The sequence below is a fragment of the Micromys minutus genome (genome assembly GCF_963924665.1).
Source record: "Micromys minutus genome assembly, chromosome: 21".
Taxonomy (NCBI): domain Eukaryota; kingdom Metazoa; phylum Chordata; class Mammalia; order Rodentia; family Muridae; genus Micromys; species Micromys minutus.
This window is the reverse complement of record NC_137956.1, coordinates 28,647,588-28,666,142: the sequence shown is the minus strand read 5'-3', so window position 1 is coordinate 28,666,142 and position 18,555 is coordinate 28,647,588. Positions and strand designations below refer to the sequence as shown.

The following is an 18,555-nucleotide window of genomic DNA, read 5'->3' as shown; positions in this document are numbered from 1 at the left end:
GAAGAGAAATGTTCAGATGGGATTTGAGGCTCAGGCGATGAAGGCTGTGGAGGGTTTTCACAAGTCCCTGACCCCTTCCTAAAAGTCACACTAACTCTTCTAATAAATGGTGCCCTTGGGTTGGTCCTCCTCTGCTGTTCTGTGATCCCAGACCCCTTAGGTCACTTCACATTCCTTGTGATGCTCAATCTCAATAGTCAACCTGACCAGATGGAAAGAGACCTAGAATCCAGAACTAACCTCTGGAAGGGCCTTTCCAAACAGGACTAGTGGGGCAAGTGGGAGGGAAGGCCATCTAAGCTCATCACTATTCAACAGGTCCAAGGCTAGGCTGGAAAGCTAATAGCCAGGTGACAGCCCCACCCTTCTTGAGCCATTCATTGTGTCTGTTGCCCCTGGACCCCAGATTCTAGTCTCACAACACAGACACAAAAGCAGTGAGGATGCCCGCCTCTAAAGGGCAGAGCCGAGATGCTACCATACTCAGACTCACCTGTGACTATGTAGTTCAAGGTCAGGGTCTAGAGCAGCCTGGCACAGTGCGGGGTGTCTCTTTCTCTTATAACAAACATAATACGTAGCCCAGAGAACTGCTGTTAAGAAAGGAAATGGATGTATTTTCTTGAAGATTCGTGCTAGGCTAAACCTGTTCCGGCCTCTGTGTCAGGCTTCAGTATCTTTGCTGATGTATGTTTTTCTCTCTGCTAGATCTCTAAACAGTTCTGGTCTCCTCTCCCTTCTGGTTCATTGAGGTGACTTACTGAGCTTTAAGCTACCATGCTCTCAAACTACATGAAATAACATACCCCAAGCAAATACAGTGTTTCCCTATTGACTTTAGGTCTCCTGCTCCAGGAACCTGTTCAACATGGTTGGAATCAAATCCCCAAACAACTCTGAGTCCAAGCTGAAGTTTACATCAGCATTGTCCAGTGTGACTGGGTCCCTTCAGTCATATGGTCACCCTGAACCAGTCCCTGTGGCTGTGGCAGCTGCATTGGAATGAGGCTTGCTCAGCACTATGCAGGGCTGAGAGGAAGTCGAACCCAAGCCATCCTTGAAGACCTCTCTGCAGGTGTTTTACCCAAAGAGAATGTAAGGAAGCCATGGGCAAAACTCACAGAAAACCATCAGTAACCGACACAAGGGTTAGCAGGATAGGCGTTTATAAATGGTTTACATTTTATATCAACCACAGTGACAATCTAGGCTGGCCTTAGCAGTGCCATTTATTCATCAAGAAGGTGGCTTCTGTGGTAGGGAAGGTTGTCTGTGTTCTGTAACCTTCTTGCTGCTCTCCTGACTGTCAGTTTGAACAGTCTAGTTGAAGACGCATCCCACTGGTATCCGCACTGAGACTTGTGAATTGTCCCCAGACATGCCTAACATCTGAACCCCATCCTAGAGTTTATGGTCATCCTTCCGTTCCCTCTTTTGGTCTCCTGATGGGAGGTGAAGATTTGTGTTTGTCCTTTGTGGCCTCTTTCACTGTTCTACCCCACTTAGTGTTGAAGAGATCCAGATAGAGTGGGGTCTGCTGATTCAACCCTAGCTACTCAGGAGGCTAAGGTGAGAGGATCACGGGGATCAGGGCCACCAGAGATACAGAGAGAGCCAGTCTGGCCTGTATAACTTAGTGAGACCACAGAAAAAGTCTGGGGATGTGGCTCAGTGACAGAGCACTTGCCTAGCATGGGAGGAACCCTGAGTCCAAGTTCCACAACCAGAAAAAAAAAGAAATATCCCTACACAGGGTCTAGGTGATTTAAGTTCTTAGAGACTTTGGGTCGAGAGCCTTGTCCTAAAGATGGGGACTACAAATGATCTGGGTCTTAGTTGAGTCACGTAACTGATTAAATCATAGAAACCAGGAACCTAGGCTTGGTAGTTCTTTCCCATGGATGGCTGCTTACCACAGGCAGCAAGCAAGGAGGCAGCTGAGGTGAAGACCCACCACCTTTCCGTGGGCAACCTACAAATGAATCAGCACCAGGCAGCAGACTAGTGAGAGACCCACAACCTCACATCTGCCGGGTTTAATTTTTGCTAAACAGGGGTGGGGGTGGGGGGATTGCTTCCTCCCCATGCTTTGCTCCAGCTGTTAATAATCAACTAACCTGGCATGCAGTGAGGCCAGAGGTAGGATGAGAGCGGGAACCCTGGGGTTTCGGTGGGTGACCAACAAGAAAAGCAGTGAATGTGCTATTTGTGAGGATTGTCTCTACAATCAGTTTTCTGTTCAGAGGCCACCAGTACACTCCGACAGAGGCCCTGCCTCAAAGAGTCCCCAGCCTCCTGGGGCAGCCAGCCACCAAGCTATGATGGGTCAGATGAGCATTAATAGAGGGGAGGCAGTACAGTGGAGAGAGAAGGACCGTTTGGAGCCACCTTGAGAGAATTGTGCAGGGACACACGGCAGGAGCGCTGGGGGGAGCATTGAAGAGATTGCTCGGTGAAGAAAGCCATGAAAGGCAAGTCAGAGGAGGGGTCACAGTGTATGGAGGCACAAAAGTCTACAAAGGCGAGAGGCTTTAAAGAGTCACTGCAGAGTGCCAGAGATCTGAACAAGGGCTCTTAGTGGGAGGGAGAGCCCAGCAAGAACGCTAGAGTTCAGGGAAACTGAACTCCTAATGGAACTGGATCCTTACTCATCAAAACCTGGGAACCTGGACTTAGATGTGTTTTTTTAATTATCTTTTTCTTCCCCCTTATTTCAGTGCATCCATAAGGTTTAATTTAAACATGATAATCATATGTCTGCCTACTCCTGTGTTCAGCCACCTCCCCAGAGGCCACTGGAGCCCTTGGGTTTTTGTATACTCCTCTCCGGTATCTTCCACAGGCAGGGCGGCAGAGCACACCGCACACCCTGAGGTGCACACCTCAAAGGTGACTCAGCAGATGGAGGATCTCTGCCTTCTCCCGCCACCATCTGCGGCGGTTCCCATTTAGAGCCCCCACCCCAGGCTCTGCATCAGGACCGTCCCTCGGCCTCTGTTTTTGTACTGGAAATAAGGGGCAGCTCTTACACAGTAGTAGGTGCAGAGCCAAGGTCACCTGGCTATTTGAAGACTGAGCTAGGACTCAAGCTGAGACATCAGCCTCTTACAACCGCTGTAGGCCTGGCAAGTCCCTTCCACCTCCTTGATCACAGTTTGTCAAACTATGAGTGGGAAAAGGTGATGGGCGAGACTTCCTTTTTTTTTTTTTTTTTTTTGCAGGTAATAGGCTGATGTCACAACAACCTTCAGTGTAGAATTATGATTTCAGGCACGGCCTTGGTGGTTGTTTTGTTTTGTTAACAACCTTTTCTCCCTCTCCCCTCCTTCCCCCTTTTTCTTCTTCCTCTTCTCCTCACCTCCCCAGCAGCCCTGTGTCAAGCTTCAGCTCATCTTGATCCCCATGTCTGGTCACTATGACAACAAGGGCCTTCCGTCAGAAAGAGGCCGTCCAGGTATTTTATTTTGGGCTTCAATTAAGCAAGCTGAATGAAGGTTAGGGGCAATGCGGGGAAGCATGCTTTACTTACGGCCTTCGAGACAAGCCAGGCGCTATTTCTAGCTCCTTAATCGGTGTTGCTAAATGGGGTCTTAATGCTAGCTCCCGTGGTATCACGGGTTTTCATCACAGAGGCTCCCTGTCCAACCTCACTCTCTCATCTCCCTCCTTAATGGGAAACACCTCTTTTTCCTTTTTGCTAGCAGCTGTCAGTAGGCCCCCAGCCTTTCTAGCCTGACATTGGTTCACCGGCCCTCTGCAGCCCAGCCTTTGGGAAGATTTGTTCCGCTCTATCACACATCTATCAGGAATCTGAGTTCTCGGGCTGCCTAGCCCAAAGGTCACAATTCTATTTCCAGTCTCCACCAACCTCTCCAGATGCTCCATCAAAGCCAGAGCGCAATGTGGGATATAAGATTGACTACAGTGAAGAAACATTAGCCTTTTTATGAGTGTTTAAAGTCCTTCCCACTAGTCCTTCATAAGTCAAGTCAGATCACTCACCAAATCAAGGCAAGTTAAAATGGTTTCCTATGCCTAGAGAAACTGAGGCTGGGACCAAGAAGTCAATAGACATCCCTTTGCCATGTGCGGTTTTGAAACTTTGTGTGCTATTCAATTCACTCCTTACTCAACTCCTCTTTGAAGGGACAGTTACAGAAAAAGGCTATGTCAGAATTTCTGCCAGTAGTGTCCATTGCACGGTGAATGTTCAAGTCACGTTTCTCCTCATCCCCTGGGCCGGGTGATGTGTCAGGAAGGAGCACGGATTGTAGCAACTGTTTCCAAAGCACGAAGGCACAGAAATGCTTCAGTTTGCCTGTACAAAACCAAGTCAGCTGTTCTCCCTGTTTCCTGCATGTCCCGTCCTCAGGTAGAGGGGTCTTTGGGGTCTCATTAGTCCTTGAGGTGATTCACACTCCTACAGTAAGTGGGGCATTGTAAAGGTCCAGACAGAGCTTTTTAAGGATAGGAATTGCTATGGCCTTGCCCTGATTAAATGTAGAGTATGTTTTTCCCATCTGCAAGTCTTCAGCTCTACCGTCATTCACATTCCATGTTATAGAGCTGACAAGACAGATCCAACATCCCATTCCTTGGAAGACTTTGGGGTCTTTCCTTACAGTGGGACCCTATAACTCTACTGTCCAAAGCCGCTTCCCCCTTAGACGCTACACTGCTCTAGATTCTCTTAAAATGCCATTGGCAAAAGGCTCTTCCCCCACCCCCAACTGCAGTAGAAGAGGCTGGCCAACCTTTCCACTGGTGGAGAACTATGGTTCAGGACATCACAGGGCATGGCCACCGGGCTAAGACTTTCTCCTGGGTGGTCATCCCCAGGGACTCCTCCCCAGCCCAGAGGCTCCTTTGGTGTGGAGTCAGGACAGAACCTTCCTTACCTATAACTGATGCTGCTGAAGAGTGTGAAGAGTAGATGAGTTGGTTTCTAGCAGGTAGCCATGAGTTGGTTTCATAGCACCTGCCACAGAGGACATGCCACAGGAGTGGGCTGCTGTTGGAGCCCTCGCTGTTGTAGTGAGTCTGCGATACAACTGGTATACCTGTCTGTCTCCGGGACGGCAACTAAATTCACAGATCTCTGCCCACTCTCCTAAGCATCATGTTAGTGACCCTGCACGAGTTTGGGGGTGCCAGATTCTGTTCCCCTCAGTCCTCTGGAGTGGTCAAGCAGGGCTGTGGTACTGGATCCGGCATGGCAGTAGGAACCAGCAAGAAGTTGAGTTTGAACCAAGTCAGGCCAGGGGATATGCTGGCAGGGTTCATCCAGAGCAGCTGCTGCAGGTCTTGGGCAATGACAAGATCAACAAGATTCTCAGTCTGGGCCACTTTGGGAAACTGGCTTTGCCACCACCTAATTAGAACATTTTTTATAAAGTTAATTTTCTCTGTCAATCTTTTCCTTGCCAATACATTTTGGCTCATAAACCATTAATGTCTGCCACACCTTCTCTGTAGTAAAATAAGAAATAAGATGTTTTGGTCTGTGGGAAAACAGATGTTACAGGCATTTTATATCCAGTAGACTAGTTTTCTTGACATTGAGTGGTGTCTTGTAGAGTTCAAAAGCTCTGTCTGCCCTTACAAAGTCTAGGTAAGCGGGGAAGTCACATGATCTCTCTTTTGCCATTTCTTCAAGAACCTGTTGACAGGGGGCCCATAGCTCTGCTTGAAACCAAATGCTGGTCCCCTAGAATGTGCTCTTTGTTTTGCTGGGTCTTACTGCCTGGAGTGGCTATTCCTGGTTGTCTTGACTATATCTGGAATGAACTACAATCCAGAATTGGAAGCCTTACCTGTGATCCTGATCTTGAGGCTGGGAGATACAAGTTTCTGACCTGGATCTTGGCATGGAGATCTTGAGGCATAGTGACTATGAATCCCAAGAGACTAAGGCAAGGAGATCTCTGAGTTCAAGGTCATCTGGGACAAAGCAAGTCCCAGATCCAGACATGGTGGTACACAGCTTTAATCTGGGCTATGTCTTCTGCTGGAGACCTACATAAGGACATTGGAAAAAGGAAGACTCTCTTCTTCCCCTACTTGCCTTATGGAACTGAGTAACTGCTAGATCCTTGGGCCTCCATTCACAGCTGCTGCTGACCATTGTTGGGGAATTGGACTACAGACTGTAAGTCACCAACAAATTCCCTTACTACATAGAGGCTACTCATAAGTTCTGTGACTCTAGAGAACCCTGACTAATAAATACACTGCCTGACTAATAAACACATCTGCTCTTCCGGATATACTTAGGAGAGTCCTGATCCTGTTGGGTTGGAATTTGAAGCTTCTGCCCTGTGATGTATGTACCACTTGAGTTTGTTTTTATGCATTGGGCATTAACATTTTTGAAGTTTAGCTAACACAAGGCATCACTTGCTCATGAAGCCAGAAGTAGAAACAGAGTCAGCGCTTCTGAATTTGCTGATCCTTATTCTGGTGCACTGCACATCCTAATGAACAGAGCTTGTTGCTCACTCCTGAGCAGACACAGGCCGCTTTCCTCTTCTGGAGCTGTCTATCCCAACAAGACTGGTTCCTCCTGAGCCTAATTGAATCTTTTGGCTGAAGGTGGGGAGGGGAAAGAGAACCAGGAGACCGTACTTGAAGAATCCAATTTACTTGTCACTGTTGCAGAACTTAGCAAGCTTCCTGGTTTCCTCTGAGTTCACACTTGGAAAGGTCAGGTAAACACAATAAATCCATTAGAAGGCCTTCATATTAAGCCCCCGGGGCTTATGCTGATTAGCCAGAGGCCAACATGGTAATGTTTCCTAAGTGGAAGGAAGTTTGTCTGACCTTGGCTATTTGAAAATAGAAGGCGACAGTGCCAGCTAGCCTAGCAGCTGTGAGCAGTACAACCCAGGCTGCTTCAAGAAGATAAAGATCCCTGTCGCTGGGCCTTCAGGGAAAAAAACACCTCAGATGGAGTCCAGATCCCACATGGAACCTAGCAAATTGGACCCATTTGTTAACTATCTGATAGTGGGCAAAATCCTTTACTCTGGGTCCAGAACTTCAGCTCTCTTGCCAGCCTGGGGCTGGGCTTGCCTGGGTCAGATCCACCATCAGTGCTTCCAAGGTTCTCTAATGTACAGCAAACCAGATGACATCACCACATAAAGCAGTGTTGAATAGACAAGGCAAAGGGGCCTCTTGAGACCAGCTGGCCACTCCTCAGGGCTGGAAGGCAGATTGCTTTTACACACACACACACACACACACACACACACACACACTCCCAAATCAGATCCTGAGCGCTACTCAACTGTGGCCTTGAGCTAGTTACACGACCCCTCTTTGCCTCAGTTTCTTCACATTTGTAAATGGGCCTACATAGACCATTGCCTCATCGGGTTGTAGTGAGGCTGAAATACAATGAGGGAATATAAAACACAAGACTGTTCCATGACATGGGAGGTGCTGTGCGGGTCTTACTGTAACTCTTTATACTATATATATAATCTCTCTCTTTGGCACCAATAAAAGGAAAAGATGACGTCCTGGGTTTCGGCACCAATGTTAGGGGAAGGATGAAGAGAGTGGGGGGCATATGGCTCATGGAGGTGCGGCAAGGCCTGGGGTCAAGGGAGATGCCTCTGGGGGGTCCATGTTGGGAATCCCTTCCCCCTGAGGGACCAGCCACACAATGGTGTAGTACAGAACAGAGTTTATTCAGGTCATGGGAGAGTTAGAGGCAGAGAGAGAAAGACGTAGAGGCCAGCCATGAGCACATGGAGGGGGAGGGGGGAGGGGTGGGGGAGGGAAGGGGAAGAGGATGGATAGGGGTGGAAGAGCAAGAGAGCCAGGAGGCAAGAGAGGCAAGAGAGAGAGGAGAGGGCAAGCAGCCCCTTTTATAGTGTCAGGTCACTGGGCGGAGCATACCTGACTACTGCCAGGTAATTGAGGGGTGGGGTTTATAGAATCCCAACAATAACTATGGCCAGAAATGAGTTCAAGAGCCCAGCAACCAGACTTGAGGGTGTCATGGGCTTCTCCAGGTGTCATCTGATGGAAGAACTGGAACACGGCTCCTAAAGCCACAGCAGGCTGGTGGGTAGGGCTGGAGGCTCCAGTCACAGAGCAGCTGAGCCCTGGTTCTTCCACACATCAGCCGTTCTGACCTGTTCCGGTGTGTTTGGATGAGGGTTTCTCAACCTGTGGCTCTCAACCTCTTTGAGGGTAGACCGACCTTTTCACAGGGGTGACATATTAGAAATTTATATTATAATTTATAACAGAAGCAGAATTACTGTTAGGGAATAGCAACAAAAATAATTTTATGGTGGGGGTCATCGCAACTGTATCAGAGAGTCACAGCATTTGGGAGGGTAAGGACCACCGGTTTAGAGAACCAATCTGTGGTTTTCAATATAGGCTTCATCTTATCAGGAATACCCTATCTTCTATACCAACTACCTCATTTTTTGCTTTGGTCCCAAAGACACTGACTCCCCTGAAATACTAGTAGCTGTCATTGATTGGATGCCATAAAGGCTAGGACCTTCAGTAAGTATCCGGACTCTGCCCCTTACCTGAGCTTCCCACTGCTTCTGGTGAAGCAGAGAATGACCCTGTTTTTTTTTTTTTTTTAAAAAAAAAAAAAACAGTTTTATTAAGCCTGAACTCAACTTAGGTTTGAACTCCAGGTCAGGGCTGTTTCTCCACTGCCCCTTGCAGGCAACACTGAGTTCTGTTCCGGCAGGAGTGACTTCATTATTACTCATTAGCTAGAATTAGCTGCAATTCATCTTCTGGCCAAGCTCTTGTTTGAGTTAGAGACGGACTCTAATTCTCTTGTACGGTTTTGCTCCCTCCTCATTGCTATTTTTAACTGAACTTCTGATAGCGACAGGGCACATCTCATGAGTCCCAGGGTTGTTTCTCTCACTTAGCTGTGACCTTGCTGTCACTGCCAGTCCCCTGCCCTGCTCTCTTCTGTCCTAACTTTCTCATTTGTTTACTTAAAATCTCGTTTGAGATTTAATGTGCACACCCGAACCCGCCACCCATCAGAAGGCCAGAACTTTGGCAGCCAAGTGCCTCTGTGCCTATTTCTGTTCCTTCCTTCCCACACTCCCCTACTGCATGGTGGTGACTGAGTCTTCTGTTTACACTTTCTTTGCTCTTTCCTTACTGATTTTCAGCATCCATGTGTACATCTACAAGATTCTTTGTTTAGTTTGTCTACCTGTCCCTTCCTGCATCAGGACCACTCTGGGTTCATGGCTACGGCATTGACTAACCTCTCATTTAGTGGACAGGTCTGGATGCTCCAACATGCCTCATTCTTCCCGCATGGAAACAGATGCACACTGGGAATGGGAGCCTCTTTCCTGAGCCCCACCCCCACCCATAACACCAGCTGTCTCTGAGAGCACAGCCCTGGTGGTCCCCTTCCCATGGTGGGTGCATTCATCTTAGTATCTGCTGGGCAGCAAGTAGCCCCAGGGATGTATCAGAAGAGAAAACCTGGAGGGCAGTTTCCCTCTCCCTGTGTGACTAGGGATGTCCTTGCCCAAGGCCAGCACATCCAGACACCCTGCAGTGCCCTGGGACAGGACCCAAGCTTAACTGTTTCATCTGAGTCAAAAATCATCCCTGTATGGGGTTTGTAAAATTGGCACAGCACACTACAGCTGTTTGCTAGAGGAAAGACTCTGCCAGGCCTCCCTCCCTCTCTCTCCCTCTCCCCATCCTTGTCTGTGTGAGAGTGTGTGTGTGTGTGCTCGCACACGCACATTCATCTTCCGTCTTGTTTATAACAGAATCTCTAACTGGCCTGTGAGTTCCCAGCAATCTTTGTCTCCACTTCCCAGGAGTGTTGGGATTACAGATGTAAAGCTACCACATCCAGCTTTCTGTAAGTTATAATTGTTCCAGACTCTCGGGCCCTAACAGTGTGCAGTGATCACTGAGCATCTCCCAGGAAAGGACGACCTTCTACCATTAGTACTCATCGAAGCCTTGAAGTGCTTCGGTGCCTTTTATAGATAGGAAGTCTCCCTTAAGCTGCTTCCGCCTCCCAGAACCTGGACTTCTCCATCTTATTAACCTGTTAGTTTTCAGTAAGACTAGGTTCCAGTTCACCGGGGAGGAGATAACAAAAAAATGATTTAGTATGGACTCGAGCTCAGGGTTTGATGGGAGCCCAGGATGGCAAAAACAGATTCCCCCAAACTCCTACTTAGGACAAGGTCTGCAAGTGGGGCAGAGTACTTCAAATGCGGTCTGTCTCAGAATCTTGGGTTCGGTCACCATGATGGTGCTGGCCTTGCTGTGGAGTGACGTGGGGAGGGAGGCAGGTTGGAGCTGTGTGAGAGGGTAGCATGGATACCGGAGACTGCTTCATAGTGCAGTCAGGAAGAGACCAAAGGGCTCAGAGTAAGTACAGAAACTAAGAGAGAAAACAGGTTCATAGAAAGTGGATGGTATGGGGGCTCAGGAGTGGGCTGCACTCAACCTGCAGACAACCCACAGAGCATCTCTGAAGGTGTGGGCCAGAGATTCTGATGTTTGGGCTCAAAGAATAGGGATCCATCCAATTCTAAAGACCGGGACAGAGCGCAGGAATTTGACTCCTTCAAAGAATGTGGTGGTCTCTGCAGGGCACCCTGGCCTGCACAGCAAAGTTTTAAGAGCTGTCTGAATGCAGGCCATCTGGATGATCCTGCATCTGAAAGGCCCCATGTGAAACCCATACAAATGACCTGGCAAAGCTAAGGAGGGTCCCAGCCTTGAGTCAGGGTAGAGGTCCCAGGTAACAATGGCCCTAATGTTATCAGAGCAGGAGCAAAGCAAATACCAACTTGAGGAGTGTCAACATGAATAGCAGTTGGAGAGATTCACCGAAGAATAAAGATGTTAAATTGAGAGTAGCAGGGCATTCCACCGGAAGGCAAAAGCCATATAAAGTGTGGGCAGAATAGCTATTTTCAGACAATCATCCTTGCCTGAGATGTCTCTGCAGAATCTGGGGCTGGCTAAAGTTGTGATGGCCTTTGTAGGAGGTGACACTTTCAGCAAGTCCTTTTGTGCACAGTTCTTGTTATCAGCCACATGCACAAGGCACCCCCCCCCACACACACCTTATTTATTTGTTTTTGTTAGGACTTGGCAAAGGTGACTTCACTTAGATTCTGACAACCCTCACATCATGTCATTCCTCCCAGGACAGAAACATCACAACAGCAGCCAAAATTCCGCCATTGATCGTTCTAATCAGAATTTAGGAATAGGAAAGTAGAAAGAAACATAAACATGTTTAGAATTTCTTTCATTTCAAAAACTTGTTTTCTGTCTCTTCACAAAAATACATATGACATGTTTTGTTAGTGGAGAAATTTCAGGATTATTGTTGGAAGCGTCTGGCTCTGGCTGTGAACCAAGGACAGGCTGGTGTTTTTCATTCACCTCTAGTACACAGGTCTCTCTATACCCCAGCCCAGCTCTCTGAAGCTAGACAAGTAACAGCTATTCATCCCCATCTCTCTCCACTCCAACCCGAATCCAAACCATGTCCGCTTAGAGACTGCAGAGCGCCCATCATAGCTGAGATCACAGGCAGTAGATATGGCTACAGTCCCCAGAGCCTATTCCTCCTCACAGCTAGCAGACACTCAGTAGCTAGCCAGCATCTGACTCCAATAGGGCTGGGATTCAGCAAAGCCAGAAGTGAACCTGGCCAGGAGTTAGACAAGGCCTGGGAAGAGAGACCTGAGGTACAGGGTCAGGTCTACAGATAGATCCCTTGCTCCTCTGAGGATGCTACTGTGGACCAGTGGCTAAAATTATCTTGGTGATAAAGCAAAGTGTTCCCTCTGAGCAGCCCTGCCTTTGAGGAATACTGCATAGAACCAGCCTGTCCCTAGGGCTTAGTTACGCCATGTATCCTGGATATCTGCCTCTTCTCGGTTAGAGGCTTGGCAACCACAACCCTGGTCCCCAAGGCCCACCCCATATTTATCCTCTGGATATCTCCCACCTCACTTCTCCATGTGCATTTGTCCCTATGAAACCTAAGTTGATACAGTACCCTCCAGTTTTCCACTGTCAGGCATCAAGTGTGAACTCTGTGCTGCCAAACTGTACCCATGTAAAGGCACACGGGTTGTCACGGCAGATCGTTTGCTGCCCCGGCCTGACACTGGAGCTGGAGGAGAAAATCGAGGCAGCTCTGCCACCTGGAGGGCAGAGTTCGGTCCTTCGGTTCTTACCTGTGTAGAAATGGCCTTCCGTTCCACCAGTGGTCCCTGTGTTTGCTCATGCCCCATTCTGCTGACCACCCACACACTGAGCAGGGCTTTCCCCCAAAGGCTACTTCCCTTGAGGCAGTCAGCAGGCTCGGGCTTTTGCTGGGGGCAGTGATGGGAATGGCGTTGCTCCAAGTGTCTGGCTCTTCTTTGAAGATTCTCACGATGACGTGTGGTCAGCAGAGCTGATGGCTTCTCTGAACCTTCGTTCACCCCTAGTGGACAGTGCTGTCAGGTTCCCCGCTTCGCGTCTCTAGCACCCTGTCACATTTGCTTTATGTCTTCCTAGGTCTGCCCAGCTGTCTAACCTGCCACGGCCTGTCTTGGTTTCCACTTCTGATGTGGCGTACTTCATACACATGCAGAATTGTGCACATCTTTTCTGTCATGGCAGCTGGGAAGGACACCAGCGTAGAGCCCAGTCTGCCCCCTAGAAATTACTACTATGTACCCAAGCTCCTCACCCTTGAGTAATTCTAGTGGATGGGGAGGAAGAGAAGGCTCGGCGTTGAGCACTAGCTGCTGCTCTTCCAGAGGGCTTGGTGCCCATGTGATGGCTCACAACTGTCTGTAACTGTAGTTCCGGAGGCTTCTTTTGGCCTCCCTGGGTGCTAGGAGTGCCCGTGGTGCACAGATATACACACAGGCACGACACCTTTATGAAAAGCCAAACAGGAAGCACCCAGGTCTAAGACCAGCTTTTAAGGACATCAGTGCTTGTCCATCTGCCTTCGATTGTCTAACACTCACCTTCCTTTACACCATGCACTCAGGCATGATGGGACAGAGGCTCACGTGTTAGCTGGTCCCCTGGCAGGTGGGGGGACCTAAGAAGCCTGGAGAGACAGCTGAAGCCATCAGTCTCTGTGCTAGATTGATTCCCTGCCAGTCCCCATCCCTGACAATGCACTCTTTGAGCTGACCCCATGAGCTAACCTACCATTTTCGCAGATGGCAGCAGATCCTTTGGTTTGCTAGAGGTCACACAGGGGTTAGTGAGGATGACTGAGGAAAATTCACCCTGGACTTTCAACAGGCCTGGGATGTTTGTAGCACAGAGCCAGGCACTAGGCAGTGGCCTGGGGGAATCTTTATCAAGAGCAGACAGGGGCTGTCAGTACAGGTAACAAACTGAAACATGTAACTGTTTTTAAAGGTACTTCTTGAGCTGATGGCTTTAAAGCTTAGTTCAGCAAGAACCTTGTTAAGGCAGAGGAAGGGCTAAGCCCGGCCATTGACACCCTATAGTCTGTGATGTGATGCCGTTATCCCTTCCCATTTTACAGATGACAAACGTGTAGCTGGAAGAACCGGAGCCAGCCAGCTGCCTCTGGCCAGGGAGTGCTGAGTGTAAGCTGGGCTTCCACGCCAGCCTCTTTATCCTTTTCACTTCCTCTTCTCTGGCTTGTGTGCTCATACCTGCTCCCTGTCACAGGAGAATAAGGCCCTGACTCGGAGCCAATTCCTCTTTTTTTTTTTTTCAGATGTAACTTTTTTTTTGGAAGAATACTAGGTGAAGAAAGTGTCCAAGCTGCTGCCTGCCAGCTGAACACAAATCTAAAAGTAACCCTCCCCCATTACCGCCACCCAGTCACCGCAGCCTGAACATCAGCAGCCTCGTCCTGAGCATCATCAGTCATGCCTCGAATGTATCAGCTACTTTTGAACTTACGGGGTTTTGGGGGGAGTCACACATGACACACTTTTCTTTCACTTATGCTTTCAGAGGCTCGTCCCTGAGTACACGAGAACCTGGGGCCCCTTCGTGCCCAGAGCTGGTTTGTTTTCTTCTCTGTGAACAGAGGAGTTGATTTTGGCACCCAACTAGTGAGGCGCAGCAACATGGCCGCTTCCAGGTGCCACTGTTACAAATTCATGGGGGAGGTGGGCAGCGGTGATCTGGAAAGTGGCCGCAGAAGGAAAGGAGGGGACAATAAAAGCCTGAGGCTGTGGCACCGTCTGCCAAGAGTCTAGAAGGCAGATGACTCCACCTTCATTCTTGGGCCCACCCTTTTATTATTGTTTTGGACAGGAGCAGTGTAACACTCTAAGTGCAAACTCTACAACTCTACACGAGTCTCTCTTCTCCATGCCTGCTTCCTTTTCTCTCAGCCAGCAATGAGTAGCCACGTGGCCTTCAGATGGTCACTTTAAGACCTCCATGAGATACAGGCACCCTAGCATCAGAAGGAGCAGAGGCTCGGTAAACATGGGTGTGGTAGAAGATAAGTTCCTACTACCGGTTTCTCGGGTTTGATTCCTGGTTCTACCACTTACCAGCTGTGCATCCTTAGGTCGATGGATGACTTGGGCACTCTGTTTCAGCCTCTTCCTCCTTAAAATAGAGATAATAATAATAATACTTATTGGCCCCAGGAGTTGTTAGGAGTTTTTAATACATGCATGTACATGAATTGAGCCCCTCAGAAGCCACTTAGTGTGTGTGTATGTGTATGGCCACATAATAAACCTTCAGGAGAAAGCAGCCATAAGTATATTTCATACCTCACAGTCCCTGCTTAGTGAGCAAGCAGGTGTTGGAGGCAGAGGGATTAGAGTAGGGGCTTGATTGACAGGGCATCACGTGGGCAGGCACTGTGAGGGACACAGGGAGGGGAAGAATGGGGGTGCTGGGAACTGTATGGAGGGCAGGGCGGGTTGGGATACATGGCTGGTCAGCCTCCTTCTGTGTGAGAATCAAACGATAAAAGGAGAAAGTGAAGCTACTCAGGCTGGAGTCTGGCCTCAGCAAAAGGCAGCAAGAAGTGGCCTTGGACATACCATCTGAGCCTCATGCCAAGTTCCACCAGTATTCCCATGGTGGGCCGTCAGAACTGCAACTCCAGCAGAGGTTCCCTTGAACACCCATCTGCATTGCCCTCCTGACACCATCCCCACACAACTGAAGCATTTGTGCTTGTTCCTTAAGATTTGACCATAATCCTACCTGCTACGTTACCAAAGAACGCTTAGCTGCAGTGCAAACATCTAGGCCCTATGTTGGTCCCACTGGCCTGTTTGAGCTGCCAGCCCTGTTCCCATCCTCATCTTCCCCGTCTCCCTGATCCGTGTCTATTTTCTCTGCTTGTCATATTGCCCAGCCTCGTGTGCTTATAACACTCCTACCCATCCCTCAAAACCCTATTCAGATTTCTACCCCTGAGGCTTTCTGGCAGCTACCTAGTTTCTGTCCCTGTGCACTCAGGAATTCTTTCATATTTTAACACTTTTAAAATAAGTCATTTTCTGGGGCTGGAGAGGTGACTCAGAGGTTAAGAGACTGCTCTTCCAAAGGACTAGGGTTCAGTTCCCAGCACCAGCATGATGGCTCCCAACCGTCTGTATGTAATTTCTCAAAAGACACAAGGCTAACAAATGATTCACAGATACACATGCAAGTGGAACACCATGTATGCAGAAACTTAAAAACAAAAACCATCCATTTACTTAAACATCTTAGGTCATGAGGAAATCCCAGACCACAAGCTGGAGGTGTCCAGGGCTGACTCTGGCCCTGGCTGAGTTGTCTGTGTTACCCTAGGAGTACCACAGGACCTCAAAGAATTAATTTGCCTATCCGTAGTGAGCCTGTGTAACTCAGTGAACTGTCCTGTATCCAGAGGGCCCAGTGTACTGTGGTGTGCCTATGGAGGTCAGAGGACCACATTGGGGAGTGGGCTCCCTCCTCCCACCGTGTTGACTCAGGGTCTCATCTGATTTTCATCTTTACATTGGAGTGCTGGGCTTACAGATGCCTGCTGCTGCGTCTCCTTTGACTTTTTAAATGGCTTCTGGGGATCAATATCAGGTTATCAGGATTGTGTGGGGAACACTTTTACCCCCTGAACCACCTTCCTGGCCCCTGGTGGCTTTTAACTTACTCCCCCGACCCCCGAACTTGAAGAGGGCTGTTAAGAAAACGTAGCCCTCCACTGCCCATTATAAACATTAGAGGGAAAGCATGTGGGTTTGAAAGAATCTCAGTAGCCCAGTGGAATCTACCCTGTCTGCTTGCTTGTGTTGAGACGCGGTCTGGCTGTGTTGCCTAGGCTGGCCTTGAACTTGAGCTCAAGTGATCCTCCTGCCTGGGCCTCCTGAGTAACTAGGACAGACCATCCTGTTTCTAAAAGGATTCCCCTTTCAAACGTTTTTGAGCCGCACAGTCCACGTGAGGACTTACCCTGGCAGTGGATAAGTTTGTTTCTACTGTTCATCTTTAAATACCATTATTTACCGGTTGTTCCAAGCCTTCTAGCCTGAGCAGCAGCTGCTGCCTTTCATAATTGCTGAGGGCCTCTTACTGCAAGCCGGGGTGGCTCTTCAATAGCAGGGAGCACTGAGCCAGCTCAGGGGCAAGGGTAGGTGCCTGGCAAGCCAGGCGGACTGAGGGGGTGTGAGCACTGACTTTTCACTGTCTTTGCAGCTGAGCCTCTGCCGCTGATGGACCTGTGCCGCCGGTCCATCCGCTCAGCCCTGGGCAGACAGCGCCTGCAGGACATCGGCTCCCTGCCCCTGCCTCAGTCTCTTAAAAACTATCTGCAGTACCAGTGAGCAGCCCTGAGGACCTGCCATCGTCTGGTCACACAGCTCCGGGGCACCAGGATACATCACTGACTTGGAAAAGGAATGAAAGCCTGTTGCCGCAGGACCAGGAAGCCACCCGGTGAACCAGAGTGTACAGACCATTTCTTCCTCAAGAGAATGAATAAAACATTCAGCAGGAGACGGCGGCGTCCGGTTCCCCACTGCAGACAGGCCCAGGGAAATCGGCCAGTGGAGAGAAATAGGTTCTGAATAATGAATGATGAAGCCAATCCACGACGGTCTCCTCCCTGCCTGCCCCTGGCCAGGGCAGAGAGAGGACCCTTCCATTTTAAGACTTGGTACCACTTTGAGAGCAAGTCCAGGGCCTACACCGGGCCTACACCTGGCCTACACCTCTCTGAGCCGGCTTCCTCATCCCTTCCTGCCCTCCCCACCTCCCCGCCCCCATGGATAGAGTTCTTTGGCTTATCCCCCACCCCTCTATTCAGGGACGTGAATCTGATGACTTGCCCTGGGGACAGAGCTGATTCTTGGGTATGATCATTGTAAAGTAGCGTTTGCATTTTGAGAGAGGACTATGGTGAAGGTGGTTTTCTCCCAAAGGTGCTAAGGAGGATGGGGGGCCTCGTGACACCAAGTCTGAGACACCCTGAGTACCCAGGGCACCGGCAGCCATCACTCAGGGTGAAGCCTGGCTGTCACAAAGCTTCCTTTGAGCAAATTATTTTTTCACTGTAGGAGACTTCCAGTTCGTTTCCGTTTCTAATATGTGTGTGACGTGCTGTTTATTTATCAGCGCCCCCCCCCCTGCGGTGTGGCCTTGGGATTGCAAAGGTGGGCATAACAGTCTCTGCAGGACCCGAGACCTATTCTCTCTCACAGAATGTTGCTGCTGCTGCTGTTGCTGCTGCTGCTGCTGCCAGCACCACCATTTGGCATCTTTTGTGTGTTCCAGACACCCTCCACCCAGACACGGTTTTTACTGGAAATCGTCACAGAGTGGGATACAGAGTCAGACAGCGCAGCCTACACTTCAATGTGAATGTGACCTATAAGCAAGGAACATTTCTAATAAAGTTTGTCATTCTGTCCTTGAGTTGTGTGTCAAGTGCTCTTTCCATCAACTTTGTTGGTCTATCTCCAGAGCCACAGACATCAAACCTGGACGTGCCCCCCTCCCTCTATACACACACACACACACACACACACACACACACACACACACACACACACACACACACATACTGTCCACATTTGAACCCCAACCCCAGAGATGTTGTAAAGACCAGATCTGGAAGACACTCTGTCCCTAGGTTCAAAGACTACCATAAGCCCTGATGCTGTGAAGCCTTAGATGTTCAAGGTGACCAGGGCCAGTCAGGTTAAACCCCAAGACCTGGTGCTGGGACTGAATTCAGTCGGCCACCAGGGGGCAGTGCAGATGGCTGCAGAGCAAATACGGCAGAGTTGGGCTGGGCTCTGCTGGGGCTGGTAGCAGGTTAGCAGTTAGCGACAGGAAGGAGACTGGGTCAGGACCAGTACAGGATTCACTCAGCAGCATCAGCCACCCATATAACACACCGCACCAGACAGTGTCAGACTGATGTCTCTGTCCTGAGTGGGGACATTTACAGTTCGTTGTAAGACCTTGAGCTCAGTGGAGAGTAGAAGAGGTGGGGAAGAGACAGTTTCCTGTGATTGAAGGAATAGATATGAGACATACATTGTCTGCCCACCC

The 18,555-nt window shown here is 49.3% G+C and overlaps 1 protein-coding gene across 1 annotated transcript in view; it reads left to right on the top strand.

Moving 5' to 3' along the window:
• The window catches only part of SPSB4 (splA/ryanodine receptor domain and SOCS box containing 4), a 70,444-nt gene extending 52,538 nt beyond the window's left edge, over window positions 1-17,906 (top strand). Inside the window, exon 3 of the mRNA XM_080934899.1 lies at window positions 16,696-17,906. Within this exon, the coding sequence (XP_080791025.1) occupies window positions 16,696-16,823 (128 nt within the window). The 3' untranslated portion in view covers window positions 16,824-17,906. The remainder of the gene's footprint in view (window positions 1-16,695) is intronic.
• Window positions 17,907-18,555: the final 649 nt, after the last annotated feature.